General features: G+C 36.5%; 1 protein-coding gene and 1 long non-coding RNA gene across 4 annotated transcripts; one reads left to right on the top strand and one right to left on the bottom strand.

Annotated features, from left to right (window-relative positions):
- Positions 1-57: 57 nt before the first annotated feature.
- LOC136277876 (uncharacterized) lies at positions 58-1,707 on the bottom strand. Its single transcript, XR_010716059.1, has 2 exons — positions 1,298-1,707; positions 58-329 (listed from the first exon to the last, which is right to left on the bottom strand). It is a non-coding gene; the product is annotated as an uncharacterized lncRNA (long non-coding RNA).
- A 470-nt stretch (positions 1,708-2,177) lies between these two features.
- On the top strand, positions 2,178-11,733 carry LOC136277875 (uncharacterized). 3 transcript variants are annotated; one of them, XM_066160665.1, is made up of 7 exons: positions 2,178-2,280; positions 2,484-2,887; positions 6,479-6,889; positions 7,985-8,302; positions 10,031-10,216; positions 10,505-10,795; positions 11,255-11,733. In XM_066160665.1, the coding sequence occupies exons 2-7, from the start codon at positions 2,653-2,655 to the stop codon at positions 11,722-11,724; spliced, it is 1,911 nt and encodes a 636-aa protein (XP_066016762.1). In that variant the 5' UTR covers positions 2,178-2,280; positions 2,484-2,652; the 3' UTR covers positions 11,725-11,733. The 3 variants fall into 3 exon arrangements, with proteins under 3 accessions (XP_066016762.1, XP_066016763.1, XP_066016761.1); XM_066160666.1 differs by lacking the exon at positions 2,178-2,280 and having other exon boundaries at positions 2,303-2,887; positions 6,479-6,520; XM_066160664.1 differs by lacking the exon at positions 2,178-2,280 and having other exon boundaries at positions 2,304-2,887.
- Positions 11,734-23,378: the final 11,645 nt, after the last annotated feature.

Below are 23,378 nucleotides of genomic sequence, written 5' to 3'. Positions count from 1 at the left end.
CCAAACTCTTCGCGACTTCCCCTTTTTTTGACAAGCCTTCCTTACTACAGACATGTCTTGAATAACAAAACAATGCCCTGTATGTTTATTAGAATTACAAGAAATACACTACATTACTCAGGCTCGGTACATTTCTCAGGATGCAAGATCAAAGCGGTCCGAACAATCGCGAACAGCCAAGACTGGTACAGTTTACCCACTTTAAAATGTTCCAGGGAAATGGTAACGACGTGCGAAAGAGTAGGCGGCCAGATAAATGGTGATTGTGGATGCTGCCTGACGTCCGCCGTTTTTTCGCCCCAGCAACCGCTTTTTTGCTGGCCGCTGTCCTAGGCAAACAATAAGAACACAAAACTCATGTAAACTATCGAATACAGAGTTATATTCCTCTAACTCTAAACGATATAATTACAAAATTCTTAACGGTATTTTTTGTGCATCTATTTTTTTATTGTTTTCTATAAATAGCCACATTTCACCTGTGGATTAAGCTTCCTATCAGGGTTTTTCATTGACAGTTATCGATCAATTTCGAATACGTTCAACTTCTCTACCACTCTTTTGGGTAGAAGCTCTCCATACTCCGTGTGCTACCAGAATTCAATATAGATCAATATACGCCCGCTGCCCCGTGCCTATTCCTACATGATTTCCTTGTTGCTCAACTTTGTCTCACGTATTCGTTATATTTCGCTATCGAAACTAAGCTGGGTGTCTAATAAAAGATGTTTATAGGACTCAATATGGGAAAAACGTCGTGCGTGTTTCTCGTGTTCTTGCTATACGCCTTCCCGCGATTGCCTCAACACACTTTAAATTCCAAGTTAAATTTGCATGATAGCATCACGATTCTAGAAGAATTTGCATTCAAAGTTGTGTCTTGTCAAATTAGAAATTTTTTTTATCCAAGGCACTCCTTCATAACTCTTAAACTTGGGTCAATCTCGTGGGAAAATGAAAATCGTGGCCTTAACAAAGCTGAAAATAATAATAGGGTCGACTTCCCCAATCTCTTTCTCAGTTTTAAAAGCGAAATACGACAGCTGATCAATGAAAATAATTCCTTTTATGTATTCAACGCCATTTGGTTTTGAAAGCTGAGGTCACCTTCTCAATTTACTAATTTCTTTCTATATTTATTTTTGATCTTAAGTTACCACCCCATTATTATTTTTAATGATCAAATGTCACGAAACATCAAGGAAAAAAATGAATCCGTCGTTGACGCACAAATTCTGAAATGGGGGTGGAATTCGTTATTAAACGCCCTCGTTAGTTGTTGATTACGGTTTATTACCTCACTTTAGAACTATCCAGCTCTTCGAGACTTCCCAACTTCCGAGTCAAGATATACTTTGCCTAGGATCTCAGCAGATCCTAGCATGGTCGGTTGAGTTTAGAGCCCGTGAAGAAGCTTCGTGTGATGGGAATTTGCACGCTGGTTGCTGGGCCTGTCTCTCAAAACAAGCGTGTTTTCAAAAACGAAAAGTTTTGAGGTACTCTTCTTCTGAATACGCAAATAGCGTTGGGTTGCTTCCGACAGACGGGCGACATGAATTGGCGTCATGCGATCATTGATTAAAATAGGGCAGCAATTGGTACATTTCAAAACAAGAGATTAACCGACAGATGAAAAGAAAAATATGAACAAAATCTATAAAAACTGAAAAAGAGCAAATTGAAGATATTGAAACTCAAAGTACACATTAACAGGAGACGAAAAATCACCTAAAAAAAAACAAACAAGCAAAAAAAAACCAAACAAAAAACCTGAAGTTCCAATGTCGTATGTTTACAGTTAAAATCGACCATTCTCGATTCTGAATATTAAGAAAATTGAATGCGAATGAAATTGAACATACCAAAAGTTTTGTTTTCGAATGGTAAAAAAAAACAGCATCGCTTACGTCATTTTCAGCTACGTTGTTGGTTTTACAAGTTCCCGGGGGAGGCATTCCCATCGTTTCAAGAGAAACCTTTTTACTCCTCCTGTCAATATTCCTATATGGCTCTTAAAAGCTCGTGGAAGCAGAGACCTCGACAAATACCATGCTTCGGACACTCATCTCAGAGCTCTTCAAATGGTCACTCACACACACACACACACCCTCTTACAAAACTAAACAGGTTTCCGGTCCCGCCTAAGACAATTAAACGAACTTCTTCGATACTTCGTCAGTTCTGTGTTTGTGTCGCTCATTCCACAAATCGTATCGCTGTGTTTGTGTCGCTCATTCCACAAGTCGTATCGCTGATCTCTTTAAAAGTGCGGACAAGCAGGTGAAAGCATTTTAATTTTCCTAGTTCAATTTACCTCGATGAATTTTTCAAGTCACGTTCTGGTTTTGAGATTGCCATCTGCCTGATCAGTTCTAAGTATTTACTCTGGTTCCAGGCCCCTGCAGAAGAGTATTTAATAAACGTGCATAAAAACTTGTGCTTAATTATCTTCTACGACCACCGTTGTCAACATTTTTCTTCAGATCCCAAAGAGGAAAGTGTATTTTGGAATTTTTAGCAAGATTTCTCTACGAGACGCAAGTATTTATCTACAACCATTTCGAAATTCGAGCAGGCCCAGAAGGGAATCTATTTAACTCTTTCCAGTATTTCCGAGAGGTTTTGATGAGATCCAGATAAGTGAACTAATCTATGATTGCGAAGGAACTTCTACTACTTTTTGTTTTTTGCGGAGTGGAATTTACCTCTGCTGTATCGGAACAATGGGAACAGAGATCGCAATGCCGTAACCAGACGGTAGTTTGTCCTTGCAAGGACAGGCGAGGAGTGAGTGGCCATGTGCTTGTGGTAACGTGTAGTGATCAAAACGATCCAAAAATTCAAGTTTGCGGAGGGAAAGCTTTATACTCAGGGGAGTGTGGAAAAGGTGAGTTTGTTGCAATTTTAGTGCAATTTAAGTTTTATAATTGAATTACGGTGTTACTTTAATGTGATTTGTTAAGCTTAACTTTGTGGAGATCTCTTGTGATAAATTTTTTCAGCCATCTAGTGGACTGTATTGCCAAATTGGTTGTGAAATTGGAAAAGTAAGTGGTCGAGGAGGAGGGCTACCATTTCATTGCAGTAGTAAGGCAAAGACTCCAAGGAGTGTCATTTAACGCCTTTCCGCTAGTATCGTGAAGTCACACTAAATATTTGATTTCATCCGGAAACTTCCGTTGTCAAATTATATTTCCAAGATTACTAATTGATTTGATATCACCTCAAAACCCTCGAAAGAAAGTAGCTTAAAGAATTGCGAAAAAAAAACATGATTATAATAAATAAAGAGATAAGGTAAAGTAAGTGATGGAGGAGGAGTAGCGCTCGTTGTTTGTATTTTGACACCCTGGAGTCTAGTCAAAATACGGCATAACTCGTAAAAATATTCAGCGATACTACATACCAAAACATCTAATAAGATATGTTTTAAAATATATTTACATGGAGTCTACGCTTAATGCAATCAGCTTTAAAAGTTTACAGATAATCCAGAGTCTTCCGAGGTAGAAGTGTTAATCCTAAACTAACATTAAATTCTTGTTACTAAGTTACAAGATGTGTAGCCGCTAGAGGGGAGAATTAATTATCACTTTGAGCTTGGGAGTGAAAGGGTTAAAGAGTTCTTTGTATGGAAGTTTCATATACATACATGCAGAATTTTTTCCCCAAAATTATTGCTGTGGTGAATTTGCTGGCACAAATTTGCACACAGGATTTCTGAGTTACAGTATGGCTGCTTGTCACACCCTCTTTGGATTGTTATTGTGATTCAAGACTATAATCAGCTCTTCACATAGTGAAATATTAAACATTTCAATATCATAAATGAAAGTGGAGAGGCATTCATTGTTCTTATATACCTCTTGTACAATACAAATGCAGGAGTAAGGTTGGTTGAGTGACCCAATCTATTCGTTGTAAAAATGCACACACCAATTTGTATGCTCTTTTCCTTAGAGAAGCTTTAATTTTCGTTCAGCCTGTTCTCTTGGGCCCTAATATCTCCCTGGAGAGGATGCCCAAGGAAAGTGAACATATGCACAGTGGTGTTTAAAACCTTAAACTCCCTAGATCCAATCAGTAATTCTTCCTACTGACTGCCAATATTTCCTGTGTACTAGGCAAAGCAGAAATTGTCATGTAGCCAATTAGCTTGTTGGTTCTCTTGGCTTGTTTGCGAGACAACATATTATTGGAATCATATAGTGAAATTACATGTTTTCACTTCAAGGTGATAAATGGTTAAAACCCTGACAAGGAGAATTTGCTTAATGTTCAAGATCTTTCTGAAGTTGGCAGTTGTTTCGTTTCCTCTTATGACCTTAGTCTCTTTGTCTCTGATCAAGCAGTTTAGAAGCTTGTCAATCTTAGAGGTATCTGAAGGTTTCACCCAATGCAAGTTTCCCCTACCACCTTTTAAGAGTTCACCCCCTGAAGGAAAGCGAGTTTACCCTCAAATCTGTCATCTTGGTTTCAAACAGCAGAACTTATTCTTTTCTGTCTAAATCATAATATGTATCAAGTAACATGTTATTTTTTTTGCCATGGCAAACACAATAAATAGCCAAAAAACGACAGGTTCAATGAAGGACAAGTGCAAATAGCAGACTATGAAATAAGCAAATTGGTTTGTGGTTCAGATCTGTGTTGGCTCCTGAAGATGCTATTTTCAGTTTACAATAGAACCTTGCTAACTTGAATTCCCATGGGAAAGAAAATGGTCCAACTTAGCTGGGGTTCAAGGTATCAGGGTTCAGGCATTGAATTTCAATTATCCTGTTTATAGTTATTTAAGAATCATGTTTTTTAACCATTCTAATACAATCAATGACCACTTTTGTACATTTAGTTTGTTTTATAAAAGCCTTTTGATGGGAACATTAAGTGCAGGAAGTTTAGCTAAATGTATTTGTTTCAACAAAGGGTATCACATTCATATTAATTGCAATTAAAGATTGAAACATGTTGATCACCTTTGTTTTGACACATAAGCATTTATCTATCAAGGTTGTTTGTTAAAGGTAGAATTATCAGGAAAAATTTGAACTAAGGGATAGTAAAATTAGTTTAAGTTTGAGTACTGAGGTTGAGTTGGAGTGTTTCACTAAACAATGTTTGTAAAAGTAGTTTTTAAAATTATCCACAAGCATCAGCATAAAATAATTTTTAACTCTTTAATTCCCAAGATCAGATTGTTAATTCCCTCCTCTGGCTGCCTCACATTTCCTTGTAAATTCGTTATGAGATCATGGCGCTAGATCAAGATAGCAGCTTTTACCTGATAAGTTTGAGTGTCCTCATCACCTGTTTGCTGAATAATATATGGATGTAATGGGGAGAAGGTTCATGTCAATCACTTTTGGGAGTTTGAGGGTTAAACCAATTGGGTCAAGACCAGAGTTCTGTTGGGGCTTTGCAACACTGGTGCAGTAGTTGTGTGTTAATCAACACACCTGGTTCTGGGTTGCTACAAAATGTGAGCTGGCGAGGCAAGGTATGCAAGACATGTCGGCCATGCAAGCCATTGCAAAATAAATTTTTTTAAAGACTTCTAAGAAAATTCCTTAGATGGAAATACATGAAAAATATTATAGTTAAGTATTGTTTTGCAGCTGGAAAATGCTTGCAGAATGAGGGCCATCATGCATTGTGTGGCAATGATGTTTATAAGTTCATGATTAATCCTTTTTTCATAATTTAGTAGTATTATAGAAAGCTATTGTTACATTGGCATTAAGAGAAATTTGTAAAGCATGAAAGGATTCACTTTAATTTACAATTTGTAAGTAAAATAGGATGAAATAGCATTGTTCTTTAATTCTTTAATTTCCAGATCAAATTTGTAATTCTCCTCACTGTCAACCATACAATTTGTACAATGTTAGGTCAGAGAGTTTAGTATTGGATTAACCAATTATCCCAAATTAAAATTTTTCTTTATTCTCATCACTCATCTGGTTGATATTGTATTGATATTGTGAGGAGAAATTCTGTCTTGGTCACTCATGGGAGTTGAAGGGCTAAGTCACAAAGAAATCCCTCAGGGTTCTTTTAATTAAAAAATTGTGTCTAATTAGCTTGTCTTTATGCCTTGCATGCCTAGCTGCCTTGTGTATTTTGTAACATTCTTGGTCATTTGCATGTCCAATCAGTAAAAAGTAATTTAACAAATCAGTTAAAGGGTATTATTGAAAGATATTATTTCAGATAGGGTATGTTGCATGCAAAGAGTAATTGCAGTAGTTATATTCAGTATTGCAAAGAAGGGTTTCTTGAGCAACCTAGGCTTTTGAATTGTGTCATTAATTGTGGATATTGAAGCAAAGTCAGGTTAACCTGTGGTTATTAACTTCATACATTATCAGAACCAACTCTTTTTTAGTTTGAAATAATATTAAATCATTCAGTTATTTGCAAACTATCCAATTCACAAACTAATTATAATGATTAATTGATTGATTGTCTTCTTATTTAGTGTACTTTTCATCAAAAAGGCACAGACGTGACACAGGAAATTGTAATAATGGAATCATTCCAGGATCCCCTCACCCCTCAGATGATGCAGACCCCTATATAAATATGACCTCTGGATCTACCATAACAAGATATGTGGATGGCAGCCACAGATTTACATGCAATGTCTATTCAAATTTTGCGGCAAATGTAACATGGCTGATTAATGGCATACTTATTTCTCTGGATTCCAAACTGAAAAGGGAGAAATACAAATTTGGATCCTGCAAACAAAGTCTACATGTCACACAAATTTCAGAAGAGGATGCAGGAAACTACACATGTGTTGTGACAAATGAGAAGGGGAAAAGTTATTCAGCTACAGCTAAGTTGATTGTCAGTTATTCAGCTGCAGCTAAGTTGATTGTCAAGGGTAGGTAACCATGCCTGGTCTGTAATATAATCTTTGGAGCAAGCTTTTCCCCTCACAACTAAGACCCAAGTATAACACATGCCTGTAGCTGCCAGCTTGCCCTAAATTTAAAGGAAAAACTATTATCCTTAAATCATGGTGCAGACTGAGTAGGCTCAAGTGCTATATTTAGAGTTATCTCTCTATTGTGTGTCAGACTGGTTTAGAAAACTGTTGTCTTCAATCATATGAAATGATCTCATAAGACTGACACATGTTAAAAGCAAACTAATGCATTTTAAATTGATGCTCCTCATCAGCACACTTAAACACAGAATTTGAACAAATATGAGATTTGACCAAACATGAGATTTGACCTCTTCTTTGCCTGTGAAAGCAAAGAACAGTTGGAGACGGATGATAGTAGATTTTGGAAAAAAAAAAAAAAAGAACAGCAGAGAATTGTGGCAGACCTTTCAGTAAATAGGGTAATTATTGTGGCAGGGCTGTGGCCATGTATTCTATTTCCTAAGACATTAAATGAGTTATAATGTCATCTGTGCATTCAGCTGGATAATGGAACTTGTGAGAAAGTAAAGAAATTAGCAAAGTTATTTTTAGAACCTGAAAAAGGAACAGACATTAAGAAAAATTTTGAAAGTAGATTGATGCAGATTTAATATATTTTTACTGCTGCATTAAGTACTGGGGTGTAGGCTATGAAATCCTTATTATTTTGCTGAGTAAAATTTTTGTGAGACAACCAAATTTTGGTAAATTGCATTTAATTGTTGGTTGAAACATTCGCAGCCATCAGTTTAATTTGAGAATGGAATTTTTGTACAAACCTTTCTGCATTGACCTTACTGTACAGGCTATAGGTTTTAATTCAATCTTAGGGAGCTATGAATGTAGAAGAGTGAAAAAATTAAAATTGCTTGAAAAAAGTCATCAAATTTGCTTTCAAAACATTTTGTTGTTGGTGCTGATGGACTGGAACTGCAGGATTAAATACAATGAAATCTATTATCATTGAATACATTGACTTGGCTTTGAATACGAGGAAAAGGTTTGAGTAACATTTGATTCTTACAAAGTTGTCTATTTTAATTTTAGTACCAAGAGGCCCAGTTATAGAGTATGCAAAACTTGATGGTTTGGACACAGCTTACATTGGAACTACAGTCAACATCACTTGTAAAATCCAAGGCTTTGATGATGTGAGTGGCTATTTCTTGAAGAATGACATAAAGGTAAAGGAGGATGATGAACTACAGAAGTATCAATATTTCAAGCCAAGAGTAATAGTTAAACCTCCCAACTATGTTTTCCATCTGGAAATTAAGAATGTCACCATGGAAGATGCAGGAAACTACACATGTAAAGCTTCCAAATATGGACGGAAATCAACAAAAACATTTCTTCTTGAAGTTGGTATGGTAAATGACTCTTTCTTGCATCTATTGAGGTTTTTTTTACACAGTACCATCTACTCTGTGTGGTGATGTATCACCTGCTAATTTTTATGAACCCCCAATCTTATTCTGCTTCCCTTCAGAAATACATGTCTGCAAAATAGTATCCTCTACTTAAAGTTTTGCTATTAATATTAATTATATGTTCTCATCAGCTATTTTGTGAGTGTGTTGGTATTCATTTTGGTCATGCTTGAAGTTAATGGTCTTATAAGATAAGATTGACTGATTCCTACTTGTGATGACTATTTCTCATTCCTGACTTTTATATTGTAAATCTAAAACATCTGTTTGTGTGGATTTGATCTGGAAATCTGTTAGGGAATTTCACTGTTTTCATGATTTGGAAATAAATGTAGCTGTTTTCATTAACTAGAGAAGAATTGAAAAGCCCTCAACAGAATATTGGGCTGAGTTGAAAGGGAGTAGAGTTGGGTTAGACACTGTTGAAACTAAAAATGTGTATTTTCAAGGGGGGTTGTTTTCCAGCTCTGAAAATTCCTCCCAACTGAGCTCCCATAGGACAATGAAGCAATATCACAGTTTTTACAATTAATTGTTTAGGGATTTTTCCCTTAATTTAATCCTTTCACTCCCAAGTGCAAATAGTGAGTAGTTTCTTCCAACACTAATCCATAATTTTTCAAGCAGAAAGGTGATGACAAAAATGAAACATCTAAACTTAAAACAAGTATCTCGGAAGACCTTAATTTATAAAAAAAAAAGTTATTTATAGACAGTGTAGAGAATTGATATTTGGATCCAGGAGACCTCTTTAGCACACCTAGGCTTGACCCTGTCAATCTCAGGAGTGACCAAATAGGAATTTCTTCTCACTGAATCAATACAGTTTCAAGAAGAAATGAAATGAGAAGAAAGAGGAATATTCACCAGGTTATACTTTATTGTCTCTTTATTATTGGTGTCTTCCAGCTGCATTACAAAATTTTATGATATTTATGATCCATGCATGCACAAAAGATCAAATTTTCCTTTGTCATCTCAAAAGTTTACTCTTTGGGTTTCACAAACCAGCACTCCAGAAGATGTCTTTAGCTTTCTTTTAATTATAATAATAATTCTTAACTTTCCTCTCATTTACATGCATATTTGTATGCATGTATGTACTGTACGCATAATTTACAAACAGTAAAGCTGGAAATTCTCTTGAGACTTGAAATTGGTAAACAAAATATGCAAGTTCAAGATTTCTACTTCAGAAATCATTTTGGTCATCATGGCAGGTAGAGAAAAATTTTGGCTACTGATTTTGCATTTTGTGAGAGGTGCCAGTTTGGGAACCTGTGTTTGGATAATATGAAGGAAGTTGTGATTTTTTTATTACTTCATGTTTATGCTCTAGGGTCAATTGAGGAAAACATTCTCAGTGTTGTCCGATATGAATTTATTTTCTTCTCCTTGAATTCTCAAGTACACTTTTCTTTCTTTGAATATTTTATTTCCAAGGACTAATCAACTGTTTTTTTCTGGCCACCAAATGGTGAATCCATACAAGGTTTAGCTCAGAGCCATATAGATATACCTTTTTAGCTCAATTGTATATATGTTTTATTTTCTCAATAGAAAGCTCAAGGAAATTCCCTCCTTTACCTTTTTTAAACTATGTGTACATTGGGAAAACAGACATACAAGCTATAGGTAAATTTTGTTTTGAATTGTATTGCAGGACCATGTCCAGCAGGTTTTTATTGCCCTCCAGGAAGACGTGATCGCATTCCATGCCCTCAGGGAACATACCAGCCAAACATTAGCCAGACATCTGAACAGGCCTGTAAACCATGTCCTTTCCTTACCAACTCATCAAAGAATCCAAGTGGTATACAACCAAATGTATATGAAGCTGACTGTCCAGGTAGATCCAAGTATTACAAGTAAGGGTACTGCATGGATCTGTAAATCAAAGTACAAGAGCATTTTGCCCTACTTGCTTTTGTGAATCTGTTTCAAGAAACGGTCTGCAACCTGGTTCTTTAACCATTCAGATAAAGAAAATGAAACTGTAACCACTGCTTGTGCTTTGGTCTTTTCATTTGGCCTTTGAACCCTAATGGTATCTTGTGATTGAATTTCATAAAAATATAAATTTTTTTGACATTTGTAATTCAAATTACTCATTTTATTATCCATTTGTTTTAACCAGAGTTGACTGCAACATCACAAGCTGTCACCAAGATTGCCACAACAGACATGGCTGCAACATCACAAGATGTCAGTCAGATTGTCATGATAGGCGTGGCTTGTGCTTTTTTTATTATCATAGTTGTAGCACCTCTATCATTATTTATTGCAAAGAAGAAACGTTGGCTGTGGTTCTCTTCCTCAAGACACAGCCATAATCCAGAGTGTTTCCCTTGCCAGCCAATGTTAGATGAGAATGGAGATATAGAGAATGCTGAGTGTGCTGAAGTTTTGAAACAGTTGCCAGAAATAGGTATTCAGTAACTTTTTGCAATGTCTATCACAACAATCTAATCTATACCCAGCTTATGATTTTGCAAGAAAGTACTTAAATGAAAGCTATTTAGTCTGTTAGTTAACCCCAGCCCTCTTTCAGGAATTCAACTTCAACATGCTAAAACACTTACTTAATTTTTTGCCATACATCAGTTCAACCATGTGCTAATTTGTCTCGTTTATGTTCAAGATGTTTACTTGAATCATATTCATTTTGCTTCACTACATTAATGCCTCATCATTTTACCTGTGTTGTTGCATTGTTAAGGTTTGTTTTCAATTTTTACATAGTTTTTTCATTCTGTGTTTTTACTCTGCATTTGTGAGATATTCACTTCTCCCTTTGTGAGTGGAACATAACACTCCAAGATAAAAAAAGTTGTGGGTTAAGCATGAGTTGTGCATTTATCAAAAACCTGGTTGGATTTTGTTTCAGATTATGAACCAAGGCATGACGTGTTTATATGCTATTGTTACAAAGATGTTGGCTGGGTGAAAGAACTTCATGCTGAGCTTGAAAAACGAGGTTTCGAGTGCTGTATTGACTTTAAGACTTTCGCTATTGGTGTACCAATAGTGCAAAACATTACTGAAGCAATTTGCTACAGTAAAAAAACAATTGCAGTACTTTCCCCAGACTTCATTAAAAGTGAGTGGTGTACACATGAGCTACACAAGGCGCTTTCCAGGGTGCGATATCATCAGGTTGTACCAGTTATGTACAAGAACTGTGAAATACCATTTGCTCTTCAAGACACAACCTACCTGGATTGGGAAAACTGCAATGTGAAACCCTACTTCTGGGAACAGCTTGAAAAAGCTTTAAGGAAACCAAATGGCGAGGCTTACAACAGAAGTCATCCCCAAAATGGAAATCAAAGCTCCACAGTCTCTTCAAGTCTCTAAATGGCAGAGCCAGGTAAATTACCTAACATACCTATTTACTCGTGTATGAGTCGACTTTTTGCGACCAAAAAATCAGCCCAAAAGATCACCCTCGAATTATAAACAAGTCATACACAAATACCTGACCCAAGCAGTCCAATAAATTAGCAAAACAATAGCCGAAGTCCGTTAGGAAAACCGAGTTTACAAAATCAGTTCCAATTGTGTTGGAGTTTCGTCAGTTTTCAGCGCATTCTTTGTCAACAAAAAAGTTTGAAATAATAAATTTTACGAGTCTTGAATACAAAGCTACTGGAGCTGATTTCGGTTGTGTCTTCTGATCTGTAGAACAGACATTTTTTCGTACAGTTTTGTTGCTGTTTACGGTGCTGAACTTTCGTTTTCATCGATCAGTTGCTTAGTGACCTGGCAAATGTTGTTGTCTCGCACGATCTTGTTTGTTACGCGCGATCCTTCGAAGCTCTTTGGTGTTCCTTTTGTCTACTAGATCTCCTTTCAATCTCAACAAATAAGATAAAGGTTAGTTAAATGTAAGAAGATTCATTTCAGTGCTATTTACAAAATATGGTAAAATACTTCTCCAGTAAATCGAAGAGCTCATGTGTGCTTAATCGTGGGAATATAAACAAGTGCTAATACACTTCACAGCACTCGGTTACATTTTGCTCTACAGTTTGTTCAATACATTCTCAGAAATAAGAGTTTAACTTTTTGGGAAATTTCTATCGGTCTGAATTTTACCTCCTTAACTAGAAATGATGAAGAATCCGATTTTTGTCCTTAAAAATGGGGGGTCGACTCATACACGAGTAAATACGGTACTTAATAATAGACATGAAAAAATTACATGCATCTGGTTGGCTGAAAATTAGTGCATTTTACAAGTAACACAAGTGCAAAGTTGTAAAATGAGAGCAAATTACAAATAGCACATGCATGCTGCCATAATTTGTCCATTTTGACTTTCTGTGATGCGTTTTTCATTTAAATTATTAACAAGTGACAACATGCTTTGACAAGCAATTTAGTGTAAATAGGCAATTGTAAATTTTTCAAAGATTAGGAATTGCCCTCATCCTATTAGCTTCCTGTGCAGTTTGTTGTCTTTGAAAAATTTACTGCTGCTTATTAACACCAAATTGCACCCAAAATCATGTTATTGCCTATAATTACATAACTTAAACTACTACCATATCCTAGCTTGCTAAATTTAAGTTGAAATTGTGCCTTAATCATGAGGTCTGCATTTTATAGAGATTTTGTACCTTCTCTACTTGTTCGTCAGGAGAAGAAAATGCAGGTTTTTCTTAGCTATAATTTCTTTGGAGATTGAGGTATAGGTGTTCCCTTTTGAGAAAATATGGTTCACTGTAGGGGAGCTTTCTTAGAGGTACATACCGGTAGGCATTTCTTATAGGAATGAGTAATAAGTAATTGTTGTTTCTGAAAAGCCAATGATAATAGTTATCATTATTAAAGGCCACATGTAGATTAAGGGCGGATTGATTTAAAGCTTCAATAACCCCCTCTGGGCAAACTTTGGGGATTTGTCTGTTGCTTGTGCCCCAGAGGTGGTGAATTTGAACCATTGCTGAGTGGGGTGGAAGTTTAAATCAGTGGAATAAACAAGGCATTTAAAGGTAAAGACTGAGTTTGCTTTTGTGAGTGATTGGCACAATGGGAAACTATCACTTTGTAGAATGATGCTTCCACCAAAAAACCAAACAACAGCATTAAAAACTTTTTTAAATTCAACAATTTTCCTTGATCACACAAAGATTCATTCAACCTGTGTGCTTGGGTAGGGCATTTGAATGCAACTTTTTGTCCAGGGAAGGGGGGGAGGAGGTTGTTGAAGCTTTGAGTTGGTAGTGAGACAATTAATAAAGAAAGATAATTACTATTAATATTATTGGTAATGCTACAAGTTAAATATTGAATATTAAATACTATGTTTATTATATAATACACAGTGTTTTGCAAGGAGATGAGCAGCAGTGTTTTACATTATTGCACAGAATCATTTTTATGAGTGTTTAATATCACCAATCAGCACCTTTTGTGCCACTCAGTCAGGTTGATGAATGAATGGCAAAGTTTCTACTAATCTCAATCAGAGATTGTTTGTCAACTTTCCTTTTCAGCAAAGGCCTTTGTTGTTTAAATGATAGACAAATAATACATAGTTGTTCGTAAAAAAAGAATTTCTTCCATATCTCCATATCTTAGCAAACCCAGAACTATTTTCTATTTATTTATTTCTGATATTGATTTAACTTATTGGCTCAAATTTTTGATCTAGGGGATCTCCAAACAAATGTAAGGTTTCATTTCAAACAATTTTTATATCTTTTCACTATCAAGAACTGAAAAGACATTCTGCTATAAGAACTACAGTTGTACCCTTCCAACTCAAACTCAGTTTACTCAAAGCCCCTGGTAACTCGAACAAGATGCCCTGTCCATTTACCCTGTTATTTAGGTCATTTACTATCAGCTAAGTCAAACCTTCCCTAACTTCAACTGTTCTTTGTTTCCCTTTGTAGCCCTAGTTAGCAGGTTTCTCGTGCTTTTTAATCAGGGCAGTTCATGAAAAGTACGTTTATTTGATATACACTTAAAGTCTGGTTCCTTGGGAAACAGCTGTTTTCCCCTTCAGTATCAATGTTTCCTAAGACAAAGGCAAGAGAAATATGGAGACTCAAGGGTAAACAAAATGGAGCTGTTTCCGGGAACCCAGACATTACATGCTTTGTTATACATTCAGAGGACAAAACCCATTGAGTTTTCAGTAACTAGCAGAGAGCTAGTAACAAATTGTCTTGAAGACAGCTTAAAAGTTATTAGCCCTCAATTTTTATGCACGATAGTTCACTTAAGCTTTGTTCTCGTCAACTATCAAGCAATGGAAATCACAAGCGACACTGTAACAATCTAATTTTTTTCATAGTAAAAGTGCACATTTAACCCTTTATCTCCCAGAAGTGATTAACATGAAACTTCTCTCTAAATTATATAAACATATGACTGGAAAACAGGTAATGAGAATATTCAAACTTATCAGGTATAAGTCATTATCCTGATTTAACACCAAATTCTTGTTGCTGATTTTTCAAGGAAATGTGTAGCAGCTGGAGGGGAGAAGTAACAAGATGATCTTGGGAGTTAAAGGGTTAAAGACTAAATAAAATTTTTTAGATAGCTTTTACAAATAGATTACAAGAAAAAAGTTAAATTTATAAAGCCTTTAGATTAGTTTAAGCTTGTTTTCAAAAGCTAATGTAAATTCTATTCCAAACAGATCCTTTTTCTGTTGACAAAATTGAAAAGCAGAAAATTAACGGAGGTCCTTTTAACCTGACAAGAAAAATGATTCTTAATTCTTAATTTCGGTAGTAATCTAATTTTTTGATAGAAGTGTTAAAATTGACTTTTATAGAGTCTATAAAGTTGCAGTTATCTTTTGTGTATTTTAATAAATTAAACATCAAAGTTAATGTAAAGTCACTTTCTTTGCTGTACATCTCAGTGGGGTTCACTTGCACCCATCTGGGATGGGTGGGGAGGGAAGGCAGGGAGAAGTTGGGCAGGCACTAGTACTCCCATGTGAAATACTGTATTTCCTCTAATAAGTTCCCTTGCACAAATGAGCTCCCAACCCCTGAGCCCTTACATCAAACAAGTACTATTCTCACAAGTGACCCCCTCTCCTACCTCACTTTTTTGAATAATCAGGACACAAGGCAATCCCGTTTCTATTGCCACTTAGGCTACATACATCTTTTTAAGTGTCAACTACAGGAGAATGGTTTCTTTTCTTTTCTGTCAAGTAACTTACATTTACTCTTCTACCTCCATATTGACTTCACATCAAAGAGGATAATGTGAATAAACGTTTGTGTTTTTCTCTAAAAGATTTAGGCAAAATAAAGTTAAAGTTTGTTGGAAGGAAACCATTTTAAGTCCTTCCCCCTTGATTGAGCACTCTCATCCAATAAGTGCCCCTCCTTTTTGTTGAAATTGTAAATTAAAGGGTGTAAACACAAATCAGAGGAAATAGGAAAATATTCTTTAATAATGTACATGAAAAAATTATGCACCTCTGATTGGTTGAAAATGAGTATCCTTATATAACACCAGTGCAAATAACAAATAGCATGGACAGCCTTTCAAAATTAGGTCTGTCTTATCTTGGCAATGTTTTTTCATGTGCATTATTGACAAGTAATGACATGATTTCTCTTGCAATTTGGTGTAATATGCACTTGAAACTTTTTCATATACCACAAATTGCACTTGCCCTATGGGCTTGTGCAATTTTGTTGTCTTTGAAGAATTTACTTGTGCTTGCTTATTTACATGGATATATTTAACAAATATTAAACATCAAAGTTGATATAAAGACACTTTCTTTGCTGTACATTTAAGTGAGGTTTACTCGCACCCATCTGGCGTGGGTAGGCAGGGGGACAGGGACAAGTTGAGCAGACACTCCCACGTGAAATACTGTATTTTCTCCAATAAGTGCCTTTACTCTACATGTAATAAGCACCTTCCCACAAATAAGCACCCAACCCCTAGGCCCTAATGTCAAACAAGCAGACCTCTCGTATGAGGGGCCCCCCCCCCTCTCCTCCTTCATTTTCTTGATTCTTTACACCCCAATATCAGTATGCATATTCTCCATAATGAGTGCAATCCCCCATTCTCTCATGAACCTAGGTAGAAAGGATTTCCCAAAGGTGTGTAGAACTATAAATGTCTCGCACTTCTGTTATACCTGACTTCAGGCTTTTTAAGTCTGTTAACTTACCTCGGATATCTGTGCAAAATGAAGTATCTCGCCAGTCTTGTTCCGAGCACCTCTCGTCTAGAAACTCAACCTTCTTTTGCATCCAGGATCTCTCTTTGTCCTGCCCCCCTCCCCCTCCCCGGGATAGAGAAAGATGAGAGGAAGGAAGAGAGAAGTCTCTTGTTCCTATTGGGGCATAAGAGAGAAGCGAGCAGAGCTCAAAATTTGCCGATAAATTCATTCTTTGTGCACGGCCCCCTGATTCAATCACATCATTTGCAAGATGAGCAATACCCGACGCTGTGATTGGTGCTGTGATATGATTGGTGCGAGATACATGCCACGATGCGGTAATCTGATTGGTACGAGATACATGCCCTTATGCGACGATCTGATTGGTGCGAGCAACACACCACTCTACACGCTAACATAGAGTTACTTTCTTTAATATAAAAAGAATAATAACTCAATAAATTCTACCTCGTTGTGTGCCTCTGTATACCTCGTTATCTTTATATCCCACATTAACGGCCTGAAATGATACGTGTTACTCAAATGGGAATATTAGTCTGAGATATAGGGGGACATACAATGTTAAATTTGATCCGTAGAAAACGTCCAAGCTCGTGAGGATTGCGTAGAAAATTGAGTACCTTTTGGTACATATTTACGGGCACTATGTAACTTAAAGAGGGACAGCATGCCAGTTTACAAAGAAGACATTTCGTGTAAACACCTAAGTTATGTAGCTTTAATTTCAATTGGGATTATAAATTCTGATGCTTTTTCCCCTTATTCAACGGGAAAATTAGACAGGTTTCCCTTTCTACCAGAGTCGATAATCTATAGTGACTTGGGTATAAATTAAGTAGATAATATCACGCTTTCAAGGAAGTATGCTTCTTCGGAAGGGAGCTTTCTTGGGAGTACGTGTGCATTTCTTAGAGAAATAAGAAAATGTTGTCTGCAGGAAAAATGAAAAGCCAATGATACTAAACGTTTATAGAGCTGATCATTCGAATGTTATGTTGATTTACTCTGCATCACTGTCAGACTGACAATGATGAGGTTTGCATCATTACCTAAGTCACTTGATGTGTCAAACATCTGATGAGCTTTGCCAGTGATTTCCTAAGCCATCCACGGCTTCTTTTGTTTTAGTTTATCCATTTTTAAGGCTTCTTTGTAAACGATACTTCATCAAAACTCTTTTTGCACACCTCTATAAATATTTATCTTACACAGATCTCATTTCTTGTTGATAATTTAAAGACAAAAATTAACGTACACTGTAGATTCTTTAACATATTGTGAGACTAAGAAATTCATTTGCTGCTTGCTTTTAAAACAGACGATGTAATTGTCATATTTTGTTAAGAAGCGTAACAGTGTATAGCTGTAGACAAAATAGAATGTAATTATAAATCTGTCATGCTAGTAAGATTTTAACAGTAAGGTAAAACTTGAAATTTAAAGAATTGGTGATTTAGAGCCAATTTTTTAAAATAAAAAATAATAACTCAATAAATTCTACTTCATTGTGTGCCTCTGTATACCTCGTTATCTTTATATCCCACATTAACGGACTGAAATGATACGTGTTACTCAAATGGGAATATTAGTCTGAGATAAAGGGGGACATACAATGTTAAATTTGATCCGTAGAAAACGTCCAAGTTCGTGAGGATTGCGTAGAAAAATGAGTACCCTTTGGTACATATTTACGCGCACTATGTAACTTAAAGAGGGACAGCATGCCAGTTTACAAAGAAGACATTTCGTGTAAACACCTAAGTTATGTAGCTTTAATTTCAATTGGGATTATAAATTATAATAAATACATTATTTATACATTATATATGAATAAACCTGTCATGCTAGTAAGATTTAAATAGTAAGGTAAAACTTGAAATTTAAAGAATTGGTGATTTAGAGCCAATTTTTTAAAATAAATTATATTATATTAAGAAAGTTCCATCTAGATAGCCTCTAAAATTGTATTAATATTTTGCATATTTGTTAGCGGAGCTCGTGCCGTGCGCGTAGCTCCATACTAACAAAAACTGGTAATCAGGGATCAAGCCTGGAAAATTCGGTAGCGTGTGACTGCATGAAGAAGATTCTAATTCAGCATGCGCGGCCCGCTGCATTGTGGGCACATCTACACCACCTTGCTCATGTGCATGGGAAGTTGAAAGACTTGCATAAATCTCAGGAGCACTCTCCTCGAGGTTAATTTGTTTGGTGCTTCGTTAAGCATGCGTAAGCAAGCTGCATTGCAGGCGTATCCACGTCACTTTGTGCTGAAGCACAACGCGTGTGTAATGCGCAGAGTCGAAAAGTTTCAGGGTTCGAATTTTATTTGGCGCAAATCACTGCACCTTGAGGTGGAGTACTTCTGCAAAGATGGCGCATAGGGTACCAATTTCCATCGAAAGTGACAAAAGCACTTTTTGGTCAAAAGCAATGTATAAAGAAGACAGCTGGTGTGGAAAGCATTCACTCGGAAAACTCTTAGACCATAAAAGATTCATGGGCAAAGTTTGAAAGAAATCGAGTTTTTGAACCGAAATGCTCCGGACAATGTCAACTTAGAGAGACTGCGTCCAAGAACCTTATCATATTTTACTGGGCATTGTGGGAGCGCATTAAAATTGTCCAGTTCTAAATTTTCTGCAGCAAATAATCTTTGACATAGGTTGTTTCAGAAACTAACAAATTTTTCTCATTCGACATATCAACAGTGCCAGAAGTTTCTGAACTTACGGTATTTTTTAGGGGTCATAAAACACCTAAAACTAAGTAAATCAAATGGCGCGTTTCAACCCCTTCCTTTATATTTTTCTGCGAAATTTACCACTCAAAGCACAGAGGAAGAGTTGTGGGTTTGTTTTATAATAAAAAGATACAAAAATTAGAAAGCAAAGGAAGCTCAAGCATTGAAAAGTTGCTCTTGGTCAGCCTCGCTATCGTGTCTGATGGGGGCTTCAAATGGCTTTGAGCCTTAATTTTCCACGCAAAATTAATTTCAATCTTAAAATAACCATTTCTTAAAAGGAGACCCTAAGTAAGCTTAAAAGTAAAATTTGAGCCAAATCAATTGACCTGCCTGTCCGACCTGGTCCGACAGTTACGGACAATCGTTCTTAACCCTTTATTTTCCGTGAGTGACCAAGACAAAATTTCTCCTTACAATATCAATACACTATTATACGGGCAAGTGATGAGAACAAAGAAAAATATCAATTATGGGATTACTAATTGATCCGATACCAAATTCTCTAAACTAACATAATGAGAATCGTTTGCCAGACAGTAAGGAGAATTACTAATAAGATCTTGGGAGTTAAGAGATTAAGTGATATTCCAATATCTGTTTTTTGATTAATTATGCAACAACGAACTTGCTTTTGTACTGAGAGAATCGTTTCCAATAACCACTTTTACAATAGTATTTTAAAGAAACTAATTCAGTAAAGAGACGACTTAAACTCTTTGAAGAGACAAAAGACACTGTGCATTAACATTTCGTTTCACTTTCTAGAGATTTTCAGATCAAGATACGTGATAATTTTTTTCCTTTATTTTGTGCTTGATTCACAACAGCTGTACAGTTCGTCATTCTTATCTATTATATCATACATATCAGCGATGTCGTAGGTTGGCTCGCCTGTGAAGAGACTACCGACCTTACGCCTTGTCTCACTTTTTTGCCCGCTCTCGCCTAAGGCTCACGCTCCTTTCACATTCCTCTCGTGCTTCTTCTGTTTCCATGAAAGGAATAGGAAACGCGTGCTTTTAATCTAGTGTAGCATATTCTGAGTTATGTTATTTCTATTTTTGGCCGTTCAAAACCTTTGTGTCAGCATTTTCGCTTGCAGTCTCTCGCAATATTGGTCACAGAGGAGAAAGTTTCCCTTCCGCCTTCATTACTGGGATACCTGTGGTAGCCCAGTCATAAAATGCCTTTGTTTTTTTGTCGTCTTTTTTTTTTTTTTTTTTACTGGGATACCTGTGGTAGCCCAGTCATAAAATTCCTTTTTTTTTTTTTCGTCTTTTTTTTTTTTTTTTTTTGTTTTTTTCCTCCGCCACAAAATGGAAAAATTGCGCAATAGTACCCAGAGGTCATTGGGCCCTCAACACCATGACAACTAACTGTGATCCAATGAGGTGTTCACATGCTGATCACGCGTGCTATCTTGATGATGATTGACGTTGTCATGCACGGACAGGGCTGGGTCACATGACGAACACGAGATTTTTGTCCATAAAACTATTTTGTCAGTCGTTTTGTATTTCAACGTAATTGGATTACGATCATCTGGAGCATTATGGGGCAAACGCTTAAAATACTTATAGACGCATACGCAATTCGTATTGTTCGCGGCCAATCCACACAAAAAGATGTTATTGAGCGGTAATTTTGGATCGGACAGAATCGCGAACGCTTGAAAGCCATGAAAGCATTGAATGCCTTGTATGTCTTGTATGCCAAGTATGCCAATGTCTTAGTTGAAAACGTAAACTCGTTGTTAAAAGCAAAATCTGAAATCTGAAACCAAACTGCATATACTCCATGCAATCTATTGAACAACACTACTACCGTGAGACTGAGGAACAAAATTCAAATGGATGCAAACTGCTGGTGAAGAAAGACGACATGTTGGATTCACTTGATGCCAGAGAACGTAGCTGCGATAACAGTGCGAATGGTAATTATTTCACGATCAGAAAGGTGAATCTTATGTTTGTATTCATTGTAGTTGTATGGATATTCTTTTTTAATAAATACATGATCCAAAATCCCGTGTTTTTTGTGTATAATGTTATTATGTCAAGTATTGTTTACGCAATTGTCTTGTCACAGGTGACCCAAGGTCACGTTTCGAGAGAGAGCCAACGATTAATTCACGAACGCGTCACGCGTTGTGTGACTCAGAGTAAGTTATTCTAGGAACCGTTGAAAATTTGAACACGTTATAAGGAATAGTATAGGGAACGAAATATGGTCGATTTACAACGATAAATGTTTCGAAATATGAAGATTTTTCTCGAAAAATCAATAAAACTTACTCATACCCTGTGTATCCGTTGTAGTTTCTGGCGATTGTTGCCGTTTTAAGCTTGCTTTACCATCACTATTATTCACGTCATCTACTTTTATTACATTGGTAAAATCTGTACAGACATCACACCAACCAACTCGCGCGCAAAGTAAGAAGACTATGTTGAAGGCTTGAAATTATATGACGATCGATTTTCATCAAGAAATGGGCCAGGAATTTTCTACAATAGTGCAAATAATCGTGAAGGCTGATCGCGGAAAAGCGATTGCGTGACGCTCGGTAAGCTGTAAGATGACATGTTATTATATACCAGACGTAAAAACTCTTCAGATTCTCAGTCTGCATTTTTTACCCACTCTGCAGTCTATATTTTGTATCCGGTCTGCAGTCTGCTGTCTACATTTTGTACTAACAGGTATCCGTGGCACAAATACAGTTTATTTTTGGTTACATTTATTCGCACAACACACATAATCTACCACAAAATACCTGTGTGTGAGGTAATTCGACATTTTCATTCTTTCCCGCGTTAATAATCTTCTTTCCTTTTGTAAGAATGTAGACATCACTCACAATGTTTCAAGTAATCCACCCACCCTAGAAAAAATAACTTTTGCATGCATAGCATGCCTATGTTTTGAGACAGGTGTATGCCCTTGGCCAGACTTGAACTCACTATTTCAGTATACTAGTCCGACACGCGTAGTATCACTACACTTGATTCCACGGATCCAGTACCATCCAGGTATCCCAGTTACCCTGCTCACAGGGTCTAGTTTTTTTTTTTTTTCCTCCGCCACAAAATGGAAAAATTGCGCAATAGTACCCAGAGGTCATTGGGCCCTTAACACCATGGCAACTAACTGTGATCCAATGAGGTGTTCACATACTGATCACGCGTGTTATCCCTCGACACCATGACAACTAACTGTGATCCAATGAGGAGTTCACATGCTGATCACGCGTGTTATCTTGATGATGATTGATGTTGTCATGCACAGACAGGGCCGGATCACATGACGAACACGAGATTTTGCTCATGAAACTCTTTGGTCAGTTGCTTTGCATTTCAACGTATTTGGATTGCGATCTCCTGGAGCATTATAGCGCAAACGCGCAAAATACTTACAGACGCATATACAAGTCGTATTAATCGCGGCTAATCCACACTGAAAGATGTTATTGTGCGGTAATTTTGGAACGGATTGAGTCGCGAACGCTTGAAGGCCATGAAAGCCTTGAATGCCTTGTATGCTAAGAATGCCAATGTCTTAGTTGAAAAACGTTCACTTGTTATAAAAAGCAAAATCTGAAATCTGAAACCAAACTGCATATACTCCATGCAATCTATTGAACAACGCTACTACCGTGAGACTGAAGAACATAACTATATGGGATGCAAACTGCTTGTGAAGAAAGACGACATGTTGGATTCACTTGATGCCAAGGAACGTAGCTACGATAACAGTACGAATGGTATTAATTTCACGATCAGAAAGGTGAAATCTTATGTTTGTTTTCATTGTAGTTGTATGGATATTCTTTTTTAATAAATACGTGATCCAAAACCCTGTGTTTTTTGTGTATAATGTTGTTATGTTAAATATTGTTTACGCAATTGTCTTGTCACAAGCGGCCCAAGCTCACGTCTCGAGAAAAAGCCAACGATTAATTCATGAACGCGTCACGCGTTGTGTGACTTGGTGTTAAGTTACGAGAGGAACTGCACGTTATAAGGAATAGTACAGGGAACGAAGTATGGTCGATTTACAACGATACATATTTCGAAATATGAA

Source organism: Pocillopora verrucosa, chromosome 13 (assembly GCF_036669915.1).
Source record: "Pocillopora verrucosa isolate sample1 chromosome 13, ASM3666991v2, whole genome shotgun sequence".
In the NCBI taxonomy this organism is placed as follows: Eukaryota; Metazoa; Cnidaria; class Anthozoa; order Scleractinia; family Pocilloporidae; genus Pocillopora; species Pocillopora verrucosa.
The sequence above is the reverse complement of the archived record's forward strand: the minus strand, read 5'-3'. Positions and strand labels throughout refer to the sequence as shown.

Excerpts from the sequence above, each read along its gene's own strand:
- LOC136277875 (XM_066160665.1), top strand. The coding sequence starts at position 2,653 with ATGATTGCGAAGGAACTTCTACTACTTTTTGTTTTTTGCGGAGTGGAA. Across the intron at positions 6,890-7,984 it reads AGCTAAGTTGATTGTCAAGG|TACCAAGAGGCCCAGTTATA; the intron begins GTAGGTAACCAT and ends TTTTAATTTTAG. Across the intron at positions 8,303-10,030 it reads AACATTTCTTCTTGAAGTTG|GACCATGTCCAGCAGGTTTT; the intron begins GTATGGTAAATG and ends ATTGTATTGCAG.